Raw genomic sequence first — 22,857 nt, forward strand, 5'->3', positions numbered from 1 at the left:
ACATGAGTATTTATTGGACACAACTGTATAAGTAGTTTATGTCAGCAATACAACTAGTGTTATGACAAAAGTAATATTTTGTAAAAGGCATCTTTCATTTAAGGATTAACTAACAAATTGACTTGTCCAATTGCAATCCCAGCTTTATTTTCTTAGAATATTTATTTTTATCCTGCCTTTCTCCCAATATAAGGGCATAGCCACAATGAATTGAGGATATATTATTGCTCTGCTAGAATCAGACATATCAGCATCACCCATTCACTACACATACAGAATCACACATGGGAGGAATAGGAGAGAGAAGAAAGGTCAAGCACATTAAGCTGAAGCCTCATGTGACCTCTAATCCCACGGAGACTCTGGTAACAGTTGGAAACAGCAAGGCATCATTTGTCACAAAACATCAAAGAAATTTGGGGCTGACAGGATTTCTCTCTAAAAACAGAAATAAACAAGCGCCTGGCAAGCTATTAAAGCCCTGGTTTCTTTTCTCTTCCTCTTAACCATTACTCCCTGCTCCTCATAGTATTGAACCGAATGATGAATGTGGAAAAAATAAGGTTTGTTTTAAGTTTTAATAATGCCCTTGCATTGTCATCAGGGTTTTGAAACCAGATTCAGATGTTGCCCCTGAAGAGCAAAAGTCCACCAAGATGTGGATACTCCAGTTGGCTCAATACCATTCCTTCCTCATCCTTAGTAAAGGTAAAGGTTTCCCTTGGCATTAAGTCGGAGGTGCATGGAGTGACGTTACCTTCCTGCAGAAGCGATACTGCTAGGCTGGTAAAAGCTGGGTCAACAGCGGGAGCTCATCTCACTCCCCAGATTCAAACCACCAACCTTTCAGCCAGCAAGTTCAGCAGCTCAGCGGTTTAACCTGCTGCGCCACCAGGGGACCCTTCCTTACTGATATTGATACTCAAAATGTAAAATAGGAAAGTCTGTTGTGGTTTGCTTGAAAAAAAGGAGAAACTCCAGTCCAAAAGCAATTATCCATTTTCCTGAGGATTCCACCCAAATCCAAGCAGAAGTAGAAACCCCCAGCATAATTTCTAGCTTAAAATATGGAGAAGGAGATAGCTATTAAGGGAACAGCTTTTTAAAACACACTGTACTGGATTAAATAATAGTTGCTATTACTTGTGCTAATAAAATACATTTACAGGTGGGCGGGCAGCTTTATTCTCCAACTGCTTCCAGAATCAGAGTATTCTTTTAATTAATAATTTAGTTTGTGCCTTATGCTTAATACCAGAAATCAAGACTTGCTTTTTAGAAATTTGCATTACAGAACAAGAGGTGGACGAACTTTTACATAGGCTGCTTTTAGATAGGTAAAGGTAAAGGTTTTCCCTGATATTAAGTCTAGTTGTGTCTGAATCCGAGGGCTGGTGCTCATCTCCATTTCTAAGCCGAAGAACCGGCATTGTCCATTGATGCCTCCAAGGTCATGTGGCTGGTATGACTGCATGGTGCACTGTTACCTTCCTGCAGAAGTAGTACCTATTGATCTAGTAACATTTACATGTTTTCAAATTGCTAAGTTGGCAGAAGCTGGCGCTAACAGCAGGATCTCATCCCTCTTCCCGGATTCGAACCGCCAACCTTTTGGTCAGCAAGTTCAGCAGCTCAGCAGTTTAACCCGCTGTGCCACTAGGAGGCCCTCAGCTTTTAGATAAGAGATCATTATTTGTTTGAGGTCAGCTACTCAACTTGAAAGCTGAAAAGGTATCTGAACTGTGGTACATCGAACCTTTATAGAATCTATTGTTTTCTCCTTTATTCTACTACATGAAAACAGGACAAAGGAAATGCAAATAGTAATATTAGGATTAAAACTGACTGTAGTCAAGGCAAAATGGCTTTAACAAGATCACACTTAGCGGAATTCTAAATAAAAATGTGAGACCTGAAAAAAGCCAAAAGACTCTAAAACTAGGCAACCACTTGCTGAAGAAGAATGAAGAAAGCAGGGAAGGCAGAACATCTGTGAACAACTATTCAAACTGGATCACTGAATGGTAATTACAGCTCGGAAACCAATAATTTGAGATAAAACAGGGGAAATTAGAGGATTGTAACATGTGATCACTACTCATGAAAAGATAAAATAAGAGCTGAAGAACAGCCAAGGAGAATGAGGCATCATTTGCAGTAAGGTAATAAACCTTGTCTAGGTCATTTTCATACTACAGCTAGCCGCTCATATGAACAAGTGCACAAGCATATTAAAGAGAAAGAAATCATCAAACTACATTGAAAACTGCATGTCTCCCTAACATAGCTTTCTATGGGCAGGATTGTTTTTAATGGTCATCTCTTAAATCATGTGAATGCTTGACTATAGTCTCAGGCAGAAGTTTACCGTCTTAATGTGAACTATTCCAAAGATAATGTAGCTTTTGTATTATCAATTTCCTTGAGCAAACTGTTGTAAGTAGGAGACTGTGTTATCTGCAGAACCACTTTCAGAGAGACTATGGGATGATCCTTCACAATCCCATTACATTGTAGCATGCTACAGGATTCCAGCCTATTGAATTTTGGAATTTGGGGGCTCTGTTGCACCTTCTTGATCACACTCAGTGCTATTTCTCGTTGTTCAGTTTGAGTAGTTGTACATGTGCAAGTGGATGTAAGGAATTTCATCGGTACTTTTTTCTTGATTTCGAAAACTGTTTTAATAATATTTCCAGAGGCATTTGAATAAGACTGTTTCAAGTTTTTTTTAATTCCATTCCCTTTAATCACTTTGAGAGGTTTTTTTAATCAATGGAAAACAGTAATAATAAACCTAACATTTAAAAATAATTAAAAACAACAAAATGCTTTTTTAAATGATATTACTTAAATCAACTTGTACCTCTTGAGTCAAGCTGAATTTTATTTGAGGACCACTGAGTCCATTGGAACAAACAATTGGCTACTAAAAATATCAGGAAACAAATTGCTTTTAAGAAGAAGCTTCACAAGCTTCTGAAAGCACATTTCATTCTGTTGTTATCTACCAGGTTTGCACTCAAGAACCACACAATGAAGATACAAAAATCTTATAATGTATTCAGTAAGTTTACAATTTTGTGTTGGGCCACATTCATAGGCGTCCTGGAAAACCCTAGGACAGGAGTTGATTTGAAGGTACAGGATTACACTTGTTAAGCAGAAAGGCATATTGTCCAATGAGTTTGATTTAAACTTTGAAAACAAAGTTTAAATCAAAGCTGCAATGGAAAATAAAAAATGAAAGCTATGTGCATTGAAGGAGATAATTTGACACATATATCTAAATGTAAATTAGCAGCCAATGCAGTAGCAGTAGATCTATGTTGGCATAACAAATTTTCTGTAAATGAGTGATAGTACTTAAGATTCACTGAGCTCATGATTAAAGATAACGTTGAAATTTAGGTTCCATTAATAAAATAATACTGACTTTATGTAAAGGGTTAGCCAAAAACAAAATAAATTTTGATCCCGTAATTATTATACTACTGTGTAAGTACAATCTGCATTTGCCATGTGTTTTCATATACAGACTGCTGTTTGTTTACCAAGAACAATTTTAGATACATGCATAGATTAACAACAGTTACTTTTTGGCAACTACAGGTACTCAGATTCCACATCCTTTCATGTTTCTCCTCAGAGTCGGGCCACCAATAAAACAACTTATGCATAAGCTTGCTTGGTTTCCTAACACATTATTAGTGCATTCTATCTCTCTGTTCTCTCTGATGTTTCATTTCATGGTTACTTCTCTTTATAGCAGCAAAAATACACAATTTCCTTTAAAAATGGTCTCCCAGATGTGTTCACTACAAATTAAAGTACTGATTTGCTGAACTAGCTGACCAAAAGGTTGGCAGCTCAAATCCAAGGGGTGGGGCAGGCTTCCTCTGTTAGCCCCAGCTTCTGCCAATCTAGCAGTTTGAAAACATGCAAATGCGAGTAGATTAAATGGTACTACCTTGGCAAGAAGCTAAACAACGCAATATGCAGTCATACCGGCCACATGACCTAGGAGGTGTCTATGGACAATGCAGGCTCTTCGACTTAGACATGGAAATGAGCACAACCTCCCTGAGCCGGAGAAGAGCACCACACCTCAGAGCTGGAAGGGGAAGCCTTTAGCTTTTTCTGTGTTTTGTTGTTTCTAGGCATTGAATGTTTGCCTTTGTGTTTGTGTATGCTGGAATCCACCCTGAGTCCCCTTGGGGAGGTAGGAAAGAATAAAATATATTATTATTATTATTATTATTATTATTATTATTATTATTCACCCTTTGCTGCTATGTCAGCAAGGTATGACAAATGACAGTGGTCACACCACTAATTTATTTATAGTAAATAAATACATACATACATACATAATTTAATTGGGAATTTAAATCTCTTTTTTTACTGAAAAACAGGAGGAGAAGGAAAAGGAGGGGATGACCAGCAGCAATCCATATACTAATATATGAATAATATTCCAGTATTATTAATTCTATCTCACTAGCACTTCATTACATTTCATCATACCTATTTTTCAATTCAAAGACATCCAAGTACAACAAATGGCAATTTGCATGCTGCTGTGCTGGAGCATTCCACTTCTGTGCTTGAGAAGTGATGAGCGGTCTCCATTCAAAATACAATGCATCATTTTCCATGAAGGGAAGGTCATTTGTGAATGTGTTTGAATGTGACAAAAAGCTTTCAAACCAATTGCTGCTAACAGATCTTGACTTTTCAAAGAGTGGCATGTTGTTCTAATTCCATAGCAATCCACAATGTTTTGCCAATGAATCAAACCATATTCATACATTATAGGTTACACAATATAAAGGGTTATAAAACAGATTGACCACGGTCTCACCAAAATTAGATATGCTCTGTACACACCATCTCCATAGACATGAAAAGTCCAAAGGCCACCACTTGGCAATGTCCAGCAATGGGAAGCATTGACTCCAACTTCCTTTTGGAAAGTGTGAGAATTGGATGAGGTGGGAACTGACTCTTTTGGCTTGTTTTGACAACTACATATTTATTTATTTATTTATTTATTTACTTTGCTTATATACCGCTGTATCTCAAGCCCGAGGGCGACTCACAGCGGTTCACAAACAGTAAAGACAATAAAAACAGCAATAGTTCCATACAACAATGACAATTGATTTAACACATTCTCCATTAATAACTAATAAGCAATCCCAATACACAATTATAACAATTACATAGTTATTCATATATAGGCAGATAATGAAGGAAAAGCTATATACTCAATTAGACAGTGCAGTCTTTAAAATAAAGAAAACAGATGCTATCTAAAGCCTACTGAAATGGTGGCAAAACTCACACTCAATTTTCTCTTTTGAGCTCCTGTTTTATCTAATGCCCATTTGGACCTATCAGGTAAATCTTAGATCATTCAAAAACATCATTTAGGCAATTTAAAAATTAGCAACTGACCATTGCCTGCAAATATTAGCAAGTGATGCATGCAATACAAAATATGCCCAATCCTTATTTGATATCTGGCATGTGTTATTTTATGAGACCATATCTTAAAACAGGTCACTGTAGCTCCTATTCCACTTCTGTATTTAATTTAATATATTTTATTACATTCTATTTCCAGGAGAAATGATTATCCAGTGATATGGGTTTCCACACCCCTTTCTAAAAAGCAAACTTTGGTGTAGTAGAAAAAGGAGTCAAGAGAATCACAGAATTGGGGCTTTGTTATGACTGCATCCTGTGGAATCCTAGGATCTGCAGCTGAGAAATCTGAATGTCCTTTCCAAAAGTGCAAATACCAGGATTTTGGAGGATTCCGCTGGAATCAGAGTGCTATAATTGTGTAGTTTGGAACAACCCCAAATACATCTGCCAAAGGAATCACTATACAAGAAAGACCAAAAACCTTTAGTCTATAATAAATGATGATGTCCCTTTTAATCTGTGGCATTATTCTTTCATAGATTCCATACAGATTCTACAATGCATCAACTGTCACAAAACACCAGCATCCAAGGCCATAGCCAGAAAAAATTTTCCAGGGGGGTTTTTGACAATTTCTGGGGGGGTTGAAACCTACCTCCTCACTCACACTGAAGCAAAGAGCACATCAGGGGGCAGAGCAGCCTTCACTAGCCTGCAGCTCAGCCCCTTTCAACCACCTCCACCAAGTCTGGCCTCCTTAATGAGAGCATTCAACATCCTCCCCCCCCCCCCACCAACTTGGTTGCTTCGCTACGTTGGCTATTGCTGCAAGTAATGACAGTGTGAATAAATTGTCAATATTTGCTTGAGATAGCGCTTGCAGTTCTGGAGGGACTGCAAGAGATAAAATATTGCAATGGGTATGAATATATGAAACTTCTTCTTTTAGACAATACATTCTCTTCTTCTAATACTTCTACTTTTTGCATCTCATAGACTTAGCATGGGGATTTGGTTAACCAGTTAAAATTCATGAGGAAACCAGGGTTTTTTTTTAACCTGAAAAATTTGGGGGGGGGGGGTTGAACCCCTAACCCACCCACCCACGCACCCACTCCCACCCCCCGGCTACATGCCTGCCAGCATCCCAGTATTTAGACTAAAAGCTGCCCATGGAAGTCTAACAAACATAAAGCTGCTGTAGGGAAGACACAAAAAAGTTTTTGTTTTTAGGTAGGAACTTGGCAAAATGTCAGCCTCTCCTGGCATGATGTGAAAATTGTTTCAAATCATTGAACTGGCACCTATCATATGGGACTTTTCTTTTCCAAGTTACTTTTAATCAATGAAATGGTTAAATACACCCAGCTTTTCCAACCTGGTGCCCCCAGATTTGCAGTGGATATAATAAAGCAATAGCAGGACATGGAAATATAATCACACACACATACAGCAAAAGCAATAAATTAATCAGGATCGCAATGACTCCACTGAATGAACTATGCACCACAACTTTTCCAAAGGAGGAGAATTGCTGGGGAGGCCACCAACAAAGAATGGCAAACACTATTTCTTGGTGGTAGAGTTCAGTCTACACTTTCTTACAAGTTGAGATGAAAAAGAAAGAGATACAGCTCTTTCCTTCCAGTTGGGGAGAGGGAAACAAATAATCACGAGGAAGCACGCTTCCTTCATTTTGGACACATGAGAAGAAAAACAACAAGGCTGGACCAGAACATTTTTTTGGAAAGAGGGAAGATGGTTTCTAGATGCAGTATAGGGCTTGAGATGAGGCTGTGCTATCTAGAAATACCAACCGAGTCCTCTCCTGTCCTTGCTCCCAAACTTCTGAGCATGGTTAACAGATGGGAGGTTTTCACTAAACCAAAGAGTGACCACTTGCAATATTACACTCATATGTAACACAATTTTGTTTCTGGCTTATACATATTTCCTAATTGGTTCTATCACAAAAACATGGAAAAGGTTTATTAAAAACTTTGTTTTTGCGGGACATCCTGCTGTTCAGTTTGCTATAGTTTTTCAATGAATAGCTCACTGAGTCTCAACCAATTCAACACAGTTTGGAATATAACAACTACTTTTAAAGTAAGTACCGAACAATTAAACAGGAAATAACACTTTCAAACCAGGAACAGATTTTTTTCAAATTTTGTTACATAGTGTTATTTATTCAATTCCTTTTTCAGAAATACACCATTTAAAAGGTTTGATCACAGGGTGAAGACTTTGATTGGTTTAGGAAATAACCACTGCACTTTTTATTCCCCATATTTTAACAGTCCTTAAATTATTCTTAATTAATCAATTGTCTAACAATGACTATTAATGCATTTTCATTCAGGATCTCATGTAGGATCAGGGATGATATTTGATAGCTGGAATATTATTTTCAGCAAGTCGAAATTGCCTTGCATATATTTTTTGAAGATTTTTAATGGCTTGAATCAATGCTTTCAAACTGAAATTGCAATACATTAGAAACTATAAGTGCTCACCTTCTAAGTCTTCCTTTTCAAAATGTGTTTTGAGAATAGAGCGTGTTCCTCCTCTGTCCACCACTGCTTCTTCATCATTTCTCTGCAGAATAAAAGCAATTACATGTGTCAGATTTTTATTGTGCTGCCATCACTAAGCATGAAAGCCAAATAGTCAGAGGTCTGCAACATCATTGTTTCCTCACATTATTTCTGACTTAAGACAACTCTAAAGCAAACCTTCTATGAGTTTTTCTTGTCAAGACTTCTTCGAGGAAGTTAGCCTTTGCTTTCCTCTGAAGCTAAGAGTGTGACTTGCCCAATGTCACCCAGTAGGTTTCCATGGCTGAGTGGGGATTCAAATTCTGGTCACTGGAGTCAGAACCAACAAACCACTCCACCACATTGACTCAAATGGCCCCACCATTTCCATGAGATAAATATGAGGTTTAATTATAGACCATGGCTGAAATTCATTTGAAAGCTCATTTATGAGTTTCTACTTGCAATCCAAATTTTGAATGAATCAGAAGCAATGTCAAAACAGTACTGTGAACATTCAGAACGGTGATTGCTGTCCACCATACGTTTTGGAACAGAATGTGCAACTATTGGGTTTAGGGGTTGGAGAGAACGAAATCTGTGCTCCTCTGTCCCAGTTGTATACATTTTAATGAGATAAAATTAAGTCCAGCGATTTCACTTCAGGCCTCTAATTTTGGGGAAATGGTGATCAACCTTTCCATTTTATTTCGCTCCAAGTACCTGAATAGAATTAAGTCTGCAGTGCAGCAAACAAAGCATCTTACTGTGGCAAGCAATAAAGAATGGCTAACCTATCAGGATTTGCTGAAGAAATGTGAAAGAGAATACAGTAGAGTCTCACTTATCCAACCTTTGCTCATCCAACATTTTGTATTATCCAACACAGACTGCCTCTCACCCGGATTCACAGCTGTTTCAATACATTGCAATGTTTTGGTGCTAAATTCATACATACAGTAATTACTACATAACGTTACTGTGTGTTGAACTGCTTTTTCTGTCAATTTGGTGTAAAGCATGATATTTTGGTACTTAATTTATAAAATCATAACATAATTTGACATTTAATAGGTTTTTCCTTAATCCCTCCTTATTATCCAACATTTTGCTTACCCAACATTCTGCCAGCACGTTTATGTAGGATAAGCGAGACTCTAATGCATAAGAAGAAAAGAGATGTACTTCTATGTATTGTAGAAGGCTTTCATGGCCGGAATCACTGGGTTGTTGTACGTTTTTTCGGGCTATATGGCCATGGTCTAGAGGCATTCTCTCCTGACGTTTTGCCTGCATCTATGGCAAGCATCCTCAGCGGTAGTGAGGTGATTGTAATTCTGATTGCTAAAGACTACAGTTTTCAGTGGTTTTCTTATTTACAGATGTTTAAAGATTTGAAAGATGTAAGAAGAATTTTGGTTTGGAACAATTTTGGTTTGATAGGTAGAATGTATAAATTTTGTTAGTGAAAGATTGTACCAATGAATGAATGGAGGAAAATGTATGTTATCATCTTAAAGAGAGTGTTTACAAAATGATTTATAATCTATGAGCTCAGATAAACTGTCTAAAATGTCTGTTTGAAATATGGGCAATGTGAAAGGACATTTTACCAATGTGTGATACATGAGGAACAAGGCAATCAATGAGCACTCTGAACTCCACCAAATATAGCATTGGACCAAACTTGGTGCACAGAGCCCTCATGATCAGCAAAAAATACTGGAGGTCTTTGGGGAAAAGTCACCTTGATTTGGGGGAGTTATAGTTCACCCACACCCAGAGAACACTGTGAACCCAAACACAAATCGATCTAGACCAAACTTGGCACACATACCTGATATGCCAAAACTTGATAACTGGAGGGGTTTGTGTGTGGGGGGGGGGGGGGGGACTGGAACTGGCCTTTCTTTCTGGGAGTTGTCGTTCACCCACAATCAAATAAACTGTGACCTCCACCAATGATGGACCTGGACCAAATTTGGCACACAGAACCCCCATGACTAATTCAACCTACTGGACTCACCATAGTAGGAGTTGTAGTTTATTATACAGCCAGAAAGCAAACTGAACCCCACCAATGATGCATCTAGAGCAAACTTGCCCATCATAACAAACTTTAAGTACTAATGGAGTTTTTCGGGGTTACCCTGGTATGATGTCAGATGTAGTTTATTCATAATCTTATTCATTTTGTAAAATAAAAAAATGACTTCTTCAAATAACCCAGATACCCAAGCTTGTCAGAAATAAAACATACTCTTTTTTAAAAGATTGGAAACCATTTATGGACTCTCTGTGAGATAAGAAAAAGGAATGACTGACAATTACTAGGATTTGACCTATGGGAAAAGTAGTAGTTTTTCTATAGAGGAAAGAGGATTAACTATATAAAGTTGGAATCATATTTATATAGTTTATATAATACATATAATTTATATATAATAATACATATAATATTTATATGTATTATTTATGTAACCTAAATAATTTCAAAAATCAACTAAAATCAAACAAATTGCAAGTACATAACTTAGTTATTCTAATAGACATCCACAGAAGGCACACCAGCATTTTGCATTTGAATAACTGTTTCAATTAACTCAAAACTAAAGTCCATTTTTCTATTGTGAGTTATATTTAAAATGGATTCTCCATTTCTACCAACCATCTATGTCTCCATGGTAATATCTAGCGAAAGCAATCTTTTAGTACTTCCTGTATTATGCAGGATGCTGACAATGAAGCACAGAAAGGATGAGTAAATGCAGAATATAATGCTGTCATATGACCTGCTTCTTGTATAAGATGTTCAGGGGAGGTGCAAAGTGAAAAATACTGGTCAATGGTTGTTACGCATTCTCAATTAACATCTAATTTGGCACAGCAAATTAACAGCAAAGCAAACGAATTGGTTTTCCTATTCTTTTCTTTTCATGTGTCCAAATACAAGCATGGAATAAGGTCAGTGGATATTGTTATAGACTGGAAGTCAATAGGCCTCTATTTTAGATAGTCAATGGGTGGTTTTCATATTCATTTCCATGCATGCCTTGCTAAGGATAATGTAGCAGAAAGAAGTGAAGGTTTCTAGCATGCCCAGGTGGAAAATAAGGATCTCTACACAGAGAGAAAAGGGTGGGCTGCATTTTTATTTTCTAATAAAATTATACCTCAGTGGGATGAAAACCTTTATGAGACAATAAAGTATAGCTAAATAGAGTGAGGGGGAGAGTTAAGAAAAGGAACAAAATAATCTCATGAAGGAAACAAAGCCATGGAATGAACAACTTCAATGAGATATGCCATGTATTCTTACATCCAAAATGCTGTTAAATGTTAAATACAGGCTCAGCATCCCTTATCTGGAATTCTGAAATACTCCAAAATTCTCACTTATTCACATGGATGGCTGAGAGAGGGGCCTCTTTGCTTTCTGGTGGTTCAATATACACAAACTTTGTTTGATGTGCAAAATTATTTTAAAAATCTGTGTATAAATTACCTTCAAGATATGTGTAGAAAACATATATGAAACATAAATGGAATTTTGTGTTTGGACTTGGAAGATTTCTCATTATGTACACATATGCAAATATTGTAGTATCCCAAAATCCAAAGATATCTAAAATCCAAAATACTTCTGATCCCAAGCATTTTGGATAAAAGATCGACCACCACTGAGAGTCTAATAGGAATCAGAAGTACAGGCAGTCCCTGTAGGTTCTGTAGGTTTGTTCCTGGGTTTAATTTGTAAACAGTTTTAAACATTACGATAGCATAGGGAAGGGTTAACACTCTGGTGGTGTTTTTTGTTTTTTGTTTTTTTTTCTATCTGTGCCTCTGTTTAGAAGATTTCAGCTCGCTTTCTGTCCTTGTAACAATTGGATTTTAAAAAATTTGGATTGTTGTGGAAGCAAAAATTGGCGAAAAAACTTCTGTGGAGACACCTTTTCCCCATGATAACTCTTCCTGGAGTGAATTTCCCTTCATAGATAAATTTCCTCTCAGTTCCTGTTGTCTCACCCTGTTTGCACCTAGGAGTCATATGTAAGTTGGATGTTTGTAACTCAGGGACTGCCTGTCTAGCATAAATAACTTGCATGTTCAGTATGGGCATTCACTATCCTACTTCTAAGAATAAGAACTGTAGGGTTATGAACTGTTCCTGTTCTGATAACCCCAACCTTTCCATTGAGTTTACTATGATCTAAGGCCAATAAAACTAATCCTTGGTATAGAAATCCTACTGAATCAATAGAGTTTATTTAATTGCTGACTTAGTAGGAAACAACTGGGTCAGTGAGTTTATCTGGGACTAGCAACTGGATTTAGCTCTGCATGTTTAAAGATTAACACAATGTTAACAATAAAAAACATCAATTCTACTGCTTATAGAACATTTCCAGAAACTATATTATGAAGTACTAACTGAATACAATTGCTGCTTGCACATCTAGTTTCAAGGCATTAGTTATTCTCTACACTTTTGTTAACGTTCACCTTGACATTGATAAAAAGTAGATGTTGGTCAAAGAAGGATCAACATGTTATTTGGACTTAAGGAGACATAAAAACATAGGAAGAAAGGCGTATTTTTTAGAGATGGTGCTTAACAGTGTGTCATAGTTGCTGGGACAAAATAAATCTCTGATGGCTGCCTTGTTCAACTCCACCATCTGAAAGACAGTACTTCAAAACTGATTTAAGGTGGCTAAAATTTATTTATACTTTTGGTGCCATGGTTATTCTCACTTCCTGCATATTATCCATATCCGTTTGAATGTGTTAGTGCCTTCAACACATGGCTGCTCAAGAAAGCATCCTGAATGTTATCTACCTAACACTCACCATCCATCATAACAAGTTTGGGGGGGGGGGGCAGGTTGGGTTTTTTTAAAGGCAATTAAGTCCAATTTTTCCAACACATTATTTAAAAATAATTTTATTTTTAATTGGAACCCAACTGCGACAGCTTTCTGTTTTGAAGTGAAAAGACGGATGTGCTCCTTTTGGTCAGCCCTGTACCACACACACACAGGACAGGATGTGCAACTAAGTAGAAAGCAATTAGTTTTCATTCCAGATTTATATCTGTCCCGGGGCTGCATGGCACATGCATGGGGACAGCTCTACCCTCCCTCCCTCCCTTTCTTTTGAGAGAAAAACCTAAAAAAAACATCCAAATACTGTCCCCTGCAACAATGTTAAAATGTATGCTAATCAACTTTAGCTTTTGGAGACTGATGTGCCTGTGAATTTTAATTACACATATATTTAATACTGCAAATGTACAGTTAATTTGCTACTTGAAAAGAGATGGCCCTTCCTCTCCATTAAATCAAAAGTAATAAACAAATGTTATAAATTTGATGGTACAAAATAAGCCCAAGAAATAAAGGGAGGGTTGATACTTTGAATCAACCCAAAGCATAAATGCTACAAATGAATAAAATGGTCTAATTCTCTGATAAGCCATGGCTCTGTTCCAGGGGATACCTTCGGCACTGGCTGAACAGATGCGTGGTTAATGTACAATCAATTGCACTGGATTGATTTTGTGTCAGCCTAGACTATATTGTATCAAACTGTCACCAGGTTTCTTTCCGAAAGAGTCAGTGAGTTGTTTTTATAACCAGCCATGCATTGAAACAGCCAAAACAAAAATACTAAAAATGTTGGACTTCTGCAAAATTAGAATAGCCTGGAATGAAAAGCTGTAACCAAATCAAAATAAAATCAAATCTGATGACCAATAACTTGTTTGGTTGTTGCGAGACTCTAAACCAGACTTATAATCTTGCAATGCTTGTGATTTGCATTAAGCAGAATATGATCCCTTTTCAGCCCTACCATGCCTGCAATTCAAGGGTTTCTGAAGCTCTACAGATAAGAGCGTGGGGAAGTTATATCTGCAGGACTCTCCAATCATTGTGTTTGTGTGGCTGAGACAACCAGTTGTGCCAGGACATGGAAGCATCTCTCCAGCTGCCAACTTGACATAATCCACAACTAACCTTCCCTGAGCTCTTAGCTCCAACCCTCAGAAATTCTTCAGATTAGGTGCTTCCAGTCTGAAAACGTGAGATTGGGGGAGGGGAGCCATATATTATTATAATATATTATTATTATTCAAAGCAAACTTTCAAACACAACTCTGTTGAGAAGTTGCCAAAATGTGAATGTCATCATTTGGCTACTTCCTACCGTAGAGTCTTGCTTATTCAACCTTTACTCATTGAACGTCCATTGAGATGTTTTGGTGCTAAATTCTTAAATAATTACTACATAATGTTACCATGTATTGAACTGCTGTTTCTGTCAATTTGTTGTAAAACGTGATGTTTTGGTGCTTAATTTGTAAAATCATAACGTAATTTGACGTTTAGTAGGATTTTCCTTAATCCCTCCTTATTATCCAACATTTTCACTTATCCAACGTTCTGCCAGCCCGTTTATGTTGGATAAGCGAGACTCTATTGTATTCCCCAAACATTTCATTATCTATTATTTACTTATTAGTTACATTGAGAGGACTTAGTTACATTGAAAGAGACTGGCTTAAATTCATCTGAGGGTTTCATAACTCAGTGGAAACTTGGACCTAAATCTTCCAGGTTGCACTCTGATGTTATCACCACTCTATCCCATCAGCTCTATATAGATTTTCATAACTACAGTGGAGAATGTATATGGTTCTCCTATCAATTTCAAGACTAGCTTTTCTCAGTGGATGAACATTTTAGCAGGAGGGACATCCATGCTGGGATACAGTCCAGCCCCTGTATTTGCCAGACTGGGATCCAAGGTTTCATTTGTCTATGTCGTTCACAACATGTCTTCTCTAGGAATTTCCTAGCTTCTCCAATGTAACTCTGGACCCATCTATACTGACTATTTCAAGCTGGTATTTAAGAAAGTGCTTTTGTGGTACAGATGAGTACATAAGAAATCATGGAATCTATTTGAGGCCTGGGTGGTGATGATACAAGCCACAGAGCAGTGATGCACACTAAAGCTTTATTTTGCTCACTTTTGCGGGAGTTTAATGTGGCCATTGCAGTTTAAAGCTTCAAACTGCAACAAGTGGTCAGTGTAAATGGGGCCTTTATTGTATTCATGTGTCAGAAGTCCTTTCTTTCAATGGGGTTCACTGCTATCTGCAGTTTCATCTATCCATGTGCAGTCCAAGAATATATCCCTCATGAATACAGGGCTAGTACTGTGTTTCAACTTGATGAAATTCAAATATGACTTGGTTATAGAACCCTAATAATGTTTGGTTCACATGGGTAAGCAATCTTGTTCGAAATCTTATTCCCATTCAGTGTTGTTTCCATGGTTACTGGGCCTTGGTATCTAATAAGCACTAAGGCTGCATTGTATTTAAACAACACTTTTCTCTGCTGGTAAATCAGGATGGCTATATGAGAAGGCAAACACATTCCAAGGGCAGAAACTTGAAAAAATATATGGTAGGAAAGGAGCCACAATTCGCCTGGCTTTTTAAAAAAATCTCCCTTACAAAAAAATTAATGCATTGTATGCACAATGGTACCCTACTTCTTTCCAATCCTTTCCACCTGAAATTGTGAGCGAAACTAACATTTCTACATGCATGTGCAGCCCAGGATTTCTTGGCAACAGAGACCACTCCCATCCACTGAAGCTCAGGATGCACCTACACTACAGAATTAATGCAGTTTTATATCACTTTAACTGTCATGGTTCATGGTATGGAATCACTGGAACTCTTGTTTTACAAGGTCTTTAGCCTTCTCTTCCAAAGAGTTGTAGTCTCACCAAACTACAACTCTTGTGATTTCTGTCATCTATCCTAAAATAGTAATAGTAGTTACAGTTCTTTAGTAACATGGGCCATATATGCTCTCAGGACATGTAAAGAAATAGAAACTACTATTTTTTTTAAGTGTTGGCAAGTTTCCATGGAGGGGGTGCAGGAGGAGGAGGGAAAAAGGAGGAGGAGGAGAAGGACAAGGAGGAGGCCGGAGCTGGCTTTGCCCTTGCTGGTGGTGGGCTTGAGAGGGGCCTGGGCCTGGGCCCAGCCAGGTGGACTGCCACCGGAGAAGAAGCTATACATAGCCTATGTGATGGGCCTGCTGCTCAAGTTCCAGATCTGTGTTTCCTGAGGATACAGGTGGGTATTTGAGGAGTACATGCGGGTTATTAGCCAGCCGTAGCCAGACATCTGCATCGAAGGGGAAAACTACCCCAACCTATTTACAGGCATATCACATATAATGTTAGCATTAAATCTATATATTTTATAGTCTGTTACATTTTTGCATGCTTTAACTCCATCACATACTGACATGTTGATATGTCTGTGCAAAAACCCATACAAGCAACATTACACTGTATAACATGATTTTACTATTTGGTTCTATCATAAAAATATGCAAAAACTTTGTTTTTGTGGGACATCCTACAGCACATTTTGCTGTTTTCAATTAATATCTCAGAGAGTCTCAAACAATTCAATATAGTTTGAGGCAGCCACAAAAACAAAGTTTCTGCAGTACACTTTCAAAGTGAGTACCACACAATTAAGCAGAAAACAACACTTTCAAACCAGTAACAGATTTTTTTTCCATTTTTTTACATACTGTTACAGAATTTTTATTTTCTGGCTTTGTTTACTGAATATTTGACAATCAAAAGTGAGCTGGGATTTCACATTTTATTTATTTTCTTCAATGTTAGCTGAATTGTTAAAAGAGAGTAAATCCTATTACTCCAGTCAAAACTAATCTTTGGAAACCCTCTGGAGCTTTTATTAAAAACCAAGGCTCTGCATGAAGTCTATGTTTTTTTCCTTCAAGGAAAAACAAAATCCTCAGAGTATGACCATGCACAGTTTATAAGTTCTATTCCAAACCCATCTCTGAAGCAGATTTTCTAGCCTGGAGAATAGCAAATTATATTGCTATACAAGTATAAATGCACTATTTTTCACTGTATGTTATGTATCCTTGTTTATCTCCTCTGCTTCTCCACATTTTGAAGGCCATATTTTTTTGTATTATAAAGTTGTATTCTATCTCTTGTGGCCTACATTGTAAGCATGGAGCATTCCAGGCTTTGGGAAACTCCTCTGGATCCCCACCCCACCCCCATTTTTAAGCAGCCTCTTAAGAATGTTAAATCCCAGCATGTACATACATATTATTCTAATAATATGTCATTAGTGTTCTGTTACTATATACAGGTTTGTCAGTGGCTCAGGTGATGAATCCATGTTGGCTCTGTTTTTCAGGAGCTCTCCAAGGTGCTGAACCTAATTTGGCTGTGTGGTTCAGCACCTTGGACAGCTTCCATAATTGCTGCAGCTATTGAGTAAATCTACTATAGATTCATTTATTCAAACTAATGGAGCTGCTAACCATCTCTGGTTGCTACAGTTTTAATGATATAATTTGATTACTGTTTTACTCAATTGTGTCCATTTTTACTGAAAGGATCATTCTCCCATATTACAGCTAATATTTTATATGTAAGTTTTCGTTTGTGTTATTATAAAGAAGAAACAAGTATTTAAATTCATTCAAAGTAAGTATTTCTTTCTATGCTTGCCATTGTCATCATCTTGATAATAAATACATGAAAGGCTGTGATCCTTGCCAAACTTATCAAAAAGTTTTGTTCAAATAAGTGAAGGAATGAGCTGGGCTCCATATTACGCTTACCATACAGACAGCATTGCAGATCTGCCTCTTCAAAAAAAAGTTGAAAGCATCATCTTTCAAAGCAAAGAAAACTGAAGAGGCTGAAAGTCATCCTCATAAGCCAGCTTTCTCCTTCTGTTGTTTATTTTTGAGTTCTCTGTCTCATCATGAATAATCTTCCATAGGCATTAGAAGGAGGAAACAGGGAAGATTGCTGGGACACCAGCAGGTTTTCCTCCTCTATATGAGTCAGCATTCTTTGCCCACACAGAGGAACTTGCCAAATTCAGGGATAGTTTGGCTTTTCTAGAGTTACAGCTTTCATTCTTTTTCCACTTATTCATGTAATGCCTCACTTTTCCAGCAAAACAAAAAATACCAACCAAAGTATACAACCAGTAAAGTTGAGATGCACACACACATACAGGCAGTCTCCAGAAAAGGTTATGTAGGTTTGTTCTTAAGTTTAATTTGCATGTAAGTTGGAACATGTACATTTTTAAGTTTAACTCCAAAAATGTATACATGTATTAGCTCTGGCTAGCATAGGTAAAGGATAACACCCTTGGACCATTTGTTTTGCTGTCTTTGCTCCTGTTCAGAAAATTTCACCTCACATTCCTCTACCTGGGATAATTGGATTTTGAAAAGTTTGGCGTGTTTTGGAAACAAGTATTGGTGATAAAGCTTCAGTGGAGACACCGCTTTCTTCCCATGATAACTCTTTCACGAGTGAGTTCCCCTTCCTAGGGGTAAGTTTATCTCACTTCCTGTTGCCTCACTCCCCCCCCCCTTATTTATTTATTTGCGATATTTCTATCCTGCCTTTCTCAGCTTGAAGGCGACTCAAGGTGTTTGTTAGTTGGATGTTTGTAACTCAGGGACTCTGTGTGTGTGTATGTGTGTGTGTGTATAATGTAACCTATAACTGAAAAGGCATCAATAGAAAGAGACAAATTCAGTAGTTGTGAACTATTTCAAATGTCAAAGTCTTCTTTGAATTTGCCTTCCAGTAAAACAACAGAAAAGGGACCATCCTGGTCTTGTCCTTTGGTAGAACACCCCAGACCAGCATAAAGGTCCAGGGCTATTGCATCCCTACCAAATGTATGTTCAAGGGGAGCTGACCTGAGACAAGGACCTCCTTGCAGAACTTGAAACTTGGGCAACCAAAATGGTAGGAAGTACTGTATTTCTTCAATTAAAGACACACATTATTTATTTATTTATTTATTTATTTATTTAGGGTACTTTTACCTCGCCCTTCTCAACCCCCGAAGGAGGACTCAGGGCAGCTTACAGAAAAGGCACAATTCGATGCCTATACAAATTACACATAATATACAAAACCATAGTTAAAAGCAGTTATCACAATTAAAACAATCAAACAACCAGTACATAACACATCATATAAAAACTATTCTCATGATCAGCGTTTCGTCTTTCGGATTTCCATAGATCTAATTCATTAATAATTTCCTAATCATCGTCAAAGTTCTTTCTTTATCTGCCCGCTTGTCTGAATGCCTGGTCCCAGATCCATGTCTTTAGTTTTTTCCTAAAGGAAAGGAGCGATGTTACAGATCTAATTTCCCCAGGGAGTGAATTCCACAGACGGGGGGCCACCACCGAGAAGGCCCTGCTCCTCGTCCCCGCCAATCTCACTTGTGATAGAGGTGGGGTCGAGAGCAGGGCCTCCTCAGAAGATCTTAGACTCTGGGGTGGGATGTAGAGGGAGATCCGTTCGGACAGATACACTGGGCCAGAACCGTATAGGGTTTTGTAGGTCAAAACCAGCACATTATTCCTATATAAATATCTCTAAAAATGGCATGCATCTTAGAATCGCAGGTGTGCCTTATGTATTTTTGTTAGTGGTGGCACTAAAATTACAACTGATGGCACTTTACAATAAAAGAAATATGGCAATCCTCCACATAACATAGTCAAATATTCCAAATTACAGTACATATGGTTTTACAGGTTCGAATTGTGCCCAAGAAGAGACTATTGGCCAATAAAGCTGTTGTGACAAAGAATCCCATGTTCTTTATAACTCAACTAATTTAAAAAGTTTTGAAGCATAACAGAACAATGCCTTGTTGTAAAATGATGATCTCTTACCCTTACACACATGACTGGTTCCCTTTTCTGCTTTTTAAAGCTGGGGATGAAGAGAGGCAAACACACACATACTTGGTCTCATACTTGGTTCTCTTTCCCTCCATCTCTTCCACCACAGAGAAAGCAAATACAGGAGTTGTTGTTATGTTTACTTATATCACATTTTTCTCTACAAATGAGTCTCAAAGTGGCTTAAAATACAGTCAGTTCAATACAATTTGAAACTCAAAAATATACAAACATTAAAATAAAAATAAATATTAATTTTATTAAAAATAAACAGTTAAAATTGCTCTCCCCAGTTTCATCTAACTGCATTTGAGTAATACAAGCCAGAACAGCACACTTAGTCAGGATCAAATACTTAGTGCCATTCCTATTCTATGTATCAGCAGAAGCATTTGCAACCTGGGGGCCTGTTGGCAGAGTTATAAAGACTTGCTGAATGGGACTTGAAGTAGTGATCACTGACAGCTCCAGATCAGTGTATTGATTAATCTGCTATAACCTGAAAAAAGGTTCAGCACCCTGGATAACTCCTTTTAAGTTCATATTGATATTGACGCCACCAGCTACCACTGCAGGAGCTGGTTATGGAATAAATCAATCTCTGCTTGTATGTCCCTTTTCTACAATGGCATAACAGCATCCACACAAGCACACACTCATGCCTCCTTTTTCTTCCCTTTGCTCCCTGTTTCCTCCCTTTACTTCAGCCTCATCATCAATAGCACTTTATCTCCTAGGAAAACAATAACTCCAGATTTTACAACTGGCAACTGGCAGACAGGTAAACAAAAAAGAGGAAGAAACAATGTCTCTCTTCTTCTCTCCAACAAAAGGCACAGTCCTTCATTTCATTGGCTTCCAAAATGACTCACAGAAAGGAGGAACTGCCTGTTGGCATCATTCTTTTTTGTGCTGGCTCTGCCAGTAAGCAGAGGCTTGACTACCCAGCCAGCCTTCTCCCTGATGCAAGCTGACACAAAGCAGGACACAACAGCATGAAATCCCCGAGAGAAAAGTGCTGGCTCAATGACCTGATCCTGCTAGGAGGCAGTTTGCTCAGACACCAAGAACCTCTCAGGAGCCACCACAGGTAAAGACCCACCAGCATCAATAACACTAAGACACAGATTTGTTCAATTAGATGGAAAGGTCACCATGAAGATTATTCCCTCTTGGTGATATATTCTGGCACAACCCCAGGCTTCATTCTCAATAATTTTAGTCAGGCTTTCATTCCAAAATAGTTGTCCTGAATCCATAACATGCTCTCTTTATCAAGTTCTCAGAATAAAACTGCCATTTTTATGCAATGGAAAATTAGCTGCAGCCCCAGCTACAATCATGACTGCACATTGCTATTCATACATAACATGCAACTATGTCAATATATTTTTTTTAAAAAAGTACTGAAGAGTAAAGTTAAAATTTGGCACTCCAAGCTAGGAAGGATATTGTCTCTCTATTTTCCTAATTGACAAACGAGAAAAAGGCATAGCTGTAGGGAGGGAAGTGCTGAATTTATATTTTAAATATTGAAGGTATCTCTAACAATAAATTGATTACCGATTCATTTCTAGATCCTATCTTTTTCATGATGGGACAATCCACTTTAACCTAACCCTTTGATCTTTCCTAAGACCATGAACTGCAAGCTGTAACAATTTTTGCTTTGAAATCAGAGATATTTTTTTTTTTGCTGGCCATCCTCTTCTTGTTACAATTCAGAAAGAACCACCATTTACATCCCATCTGTTGCTCTCCATATGCTTATGACCTATTGTTCTTATAAGTCCATGCCAGAACAGAAACCATTGCAGGGTTGCAGGAATTCAAGTTCAAAAATATCTGAAGGTCCTCAACAGCCAATCCTTGATTTATACCAATATTTGCAGTGATTATAAACAAGTAATTGGAAGCCAAGGAAGATAACAAACCCACCCACTTTTCCGACTACTAAATATTACTGATCATATTTGCTTTCTACAACTGGCCAAGACATTGGAAGCAGAGGATCTACCAGTCTTTATTCCAGAAGCAAACTTTATTACAATTAACTATGGTATTGAACTGATTTGGTGAAAGGGTTCAGCACTCTGGATGGCTCCTTTAACATTTGTAGGAGGGTTGTGTCAGAAGCAACTTGAGAAACCACAAGTCCCTTCTGGTGTGAGAGAATTGGCTGTCTGCAAGGACGTTGCCCAGAGGATGCCTGGATGTTTTACCATCCTTGTGGGAGGCTTCTCTCATGTCCCTGCATGAGAAGCTGGAGCTAACAGATGGGAGCTCTCCCCACCCTCTGGATTCGAAATGCCAACCTTTCAGTCAGCAGTCCTGCCGGTTCACAAGCGTTTAACCCATTGTACCACCAGAGTCTCCTAACATTTGGGGTTAAACTCATAGCACATCTACTGTCCCAATACGGAGTTGCACACATTGAGGTACTAGGATGTTCAGTACATTTAGAAGATATCAACTAAGTGAGCCAAGTAAATATTGCATGTGTGAACTGTCACAAATAACGTCCTTAGAGAAAAACAAATAGTTGGACCAGAATGCCATATTTCCAGGATGATCTCTTACATGCATTGGCTTTCATATTTTATTTAAGGCTCGAAAACTGGATAGTGTTCAATACATGTCTCTTTGTGTGTGTGTGTGTGTGCACATAAAATGAAACTAGCACCACCAAAAACACCTAGAATGACAAATACTTTAAAAATGAACTTAGGTTTTAAAGATAGCGAAACTGGAAAATGACAGAAGCAACCACTAGTTTTTCCAAAAGGTTTTTTTTTTAAAATTTTATATCCTATTTTCAGAAAACTCAGCTAGTCACAACTAGCTTATTTATCTCTTTGTCCATTGCAATGACATAAGTGTAACACACTCGTATTAATGCTTGCCTTACATGGACATAAGGCCTAATATGAACTGGACATTACTCCCAGGGAAATAAATTTAGGCTCTTACCCAAGAACTGTTTGGGGCTTTTTTTTCTCAATTTCTCCATGCACAAGTTCATATACTGGAGGGAATCTCAGTGCCTGTAGAACAAGCTACAGTTT

General features: G+C 37.8%; 1 protein-coding gene across 6 annotated transcripts in view; it reads right to left on the bottom strand.

Annotated features, from left to right (window-relative positions):
- The window catches only part of SLC4A10 (solute carrier family 4 member 10), a 199,634-nt gene that overhangs the window by 110,064 nt on the left and 66,713 nt on the right, over window positions 1-22,857 (bottom strand). For all 6 annotated transcript variants that reach the window (XM_060777877.2, XM_060777869.2, XM_060777832.2 and 3 more), the window contains one exon: window positions 7,953-8,034. In XM_060777877.2, the coding sequence (XP_060633860.2) occupies window positions 7,953-8,034 (82 nt within the window). The remainder of the gene's footprint in view (window positions 1-7,952; window positions 8,035-22,857) is intronic.

This window comes from Anolis sagrei, chromosome 1 (assembly GCF_037176765.1).
Source record: "Anolis sagrei isolate rAnoSag1 chromosome 1, rAnoSag1.mat, whole genome shotgun sequence".
Classification (NCBI taxonomy): domain Eukaryota; kingdom Metazoa; phylum Chordata; class Lepidosauria; order Squamata; family Dactyloidae; genus Anolis; species Anolis sagrei.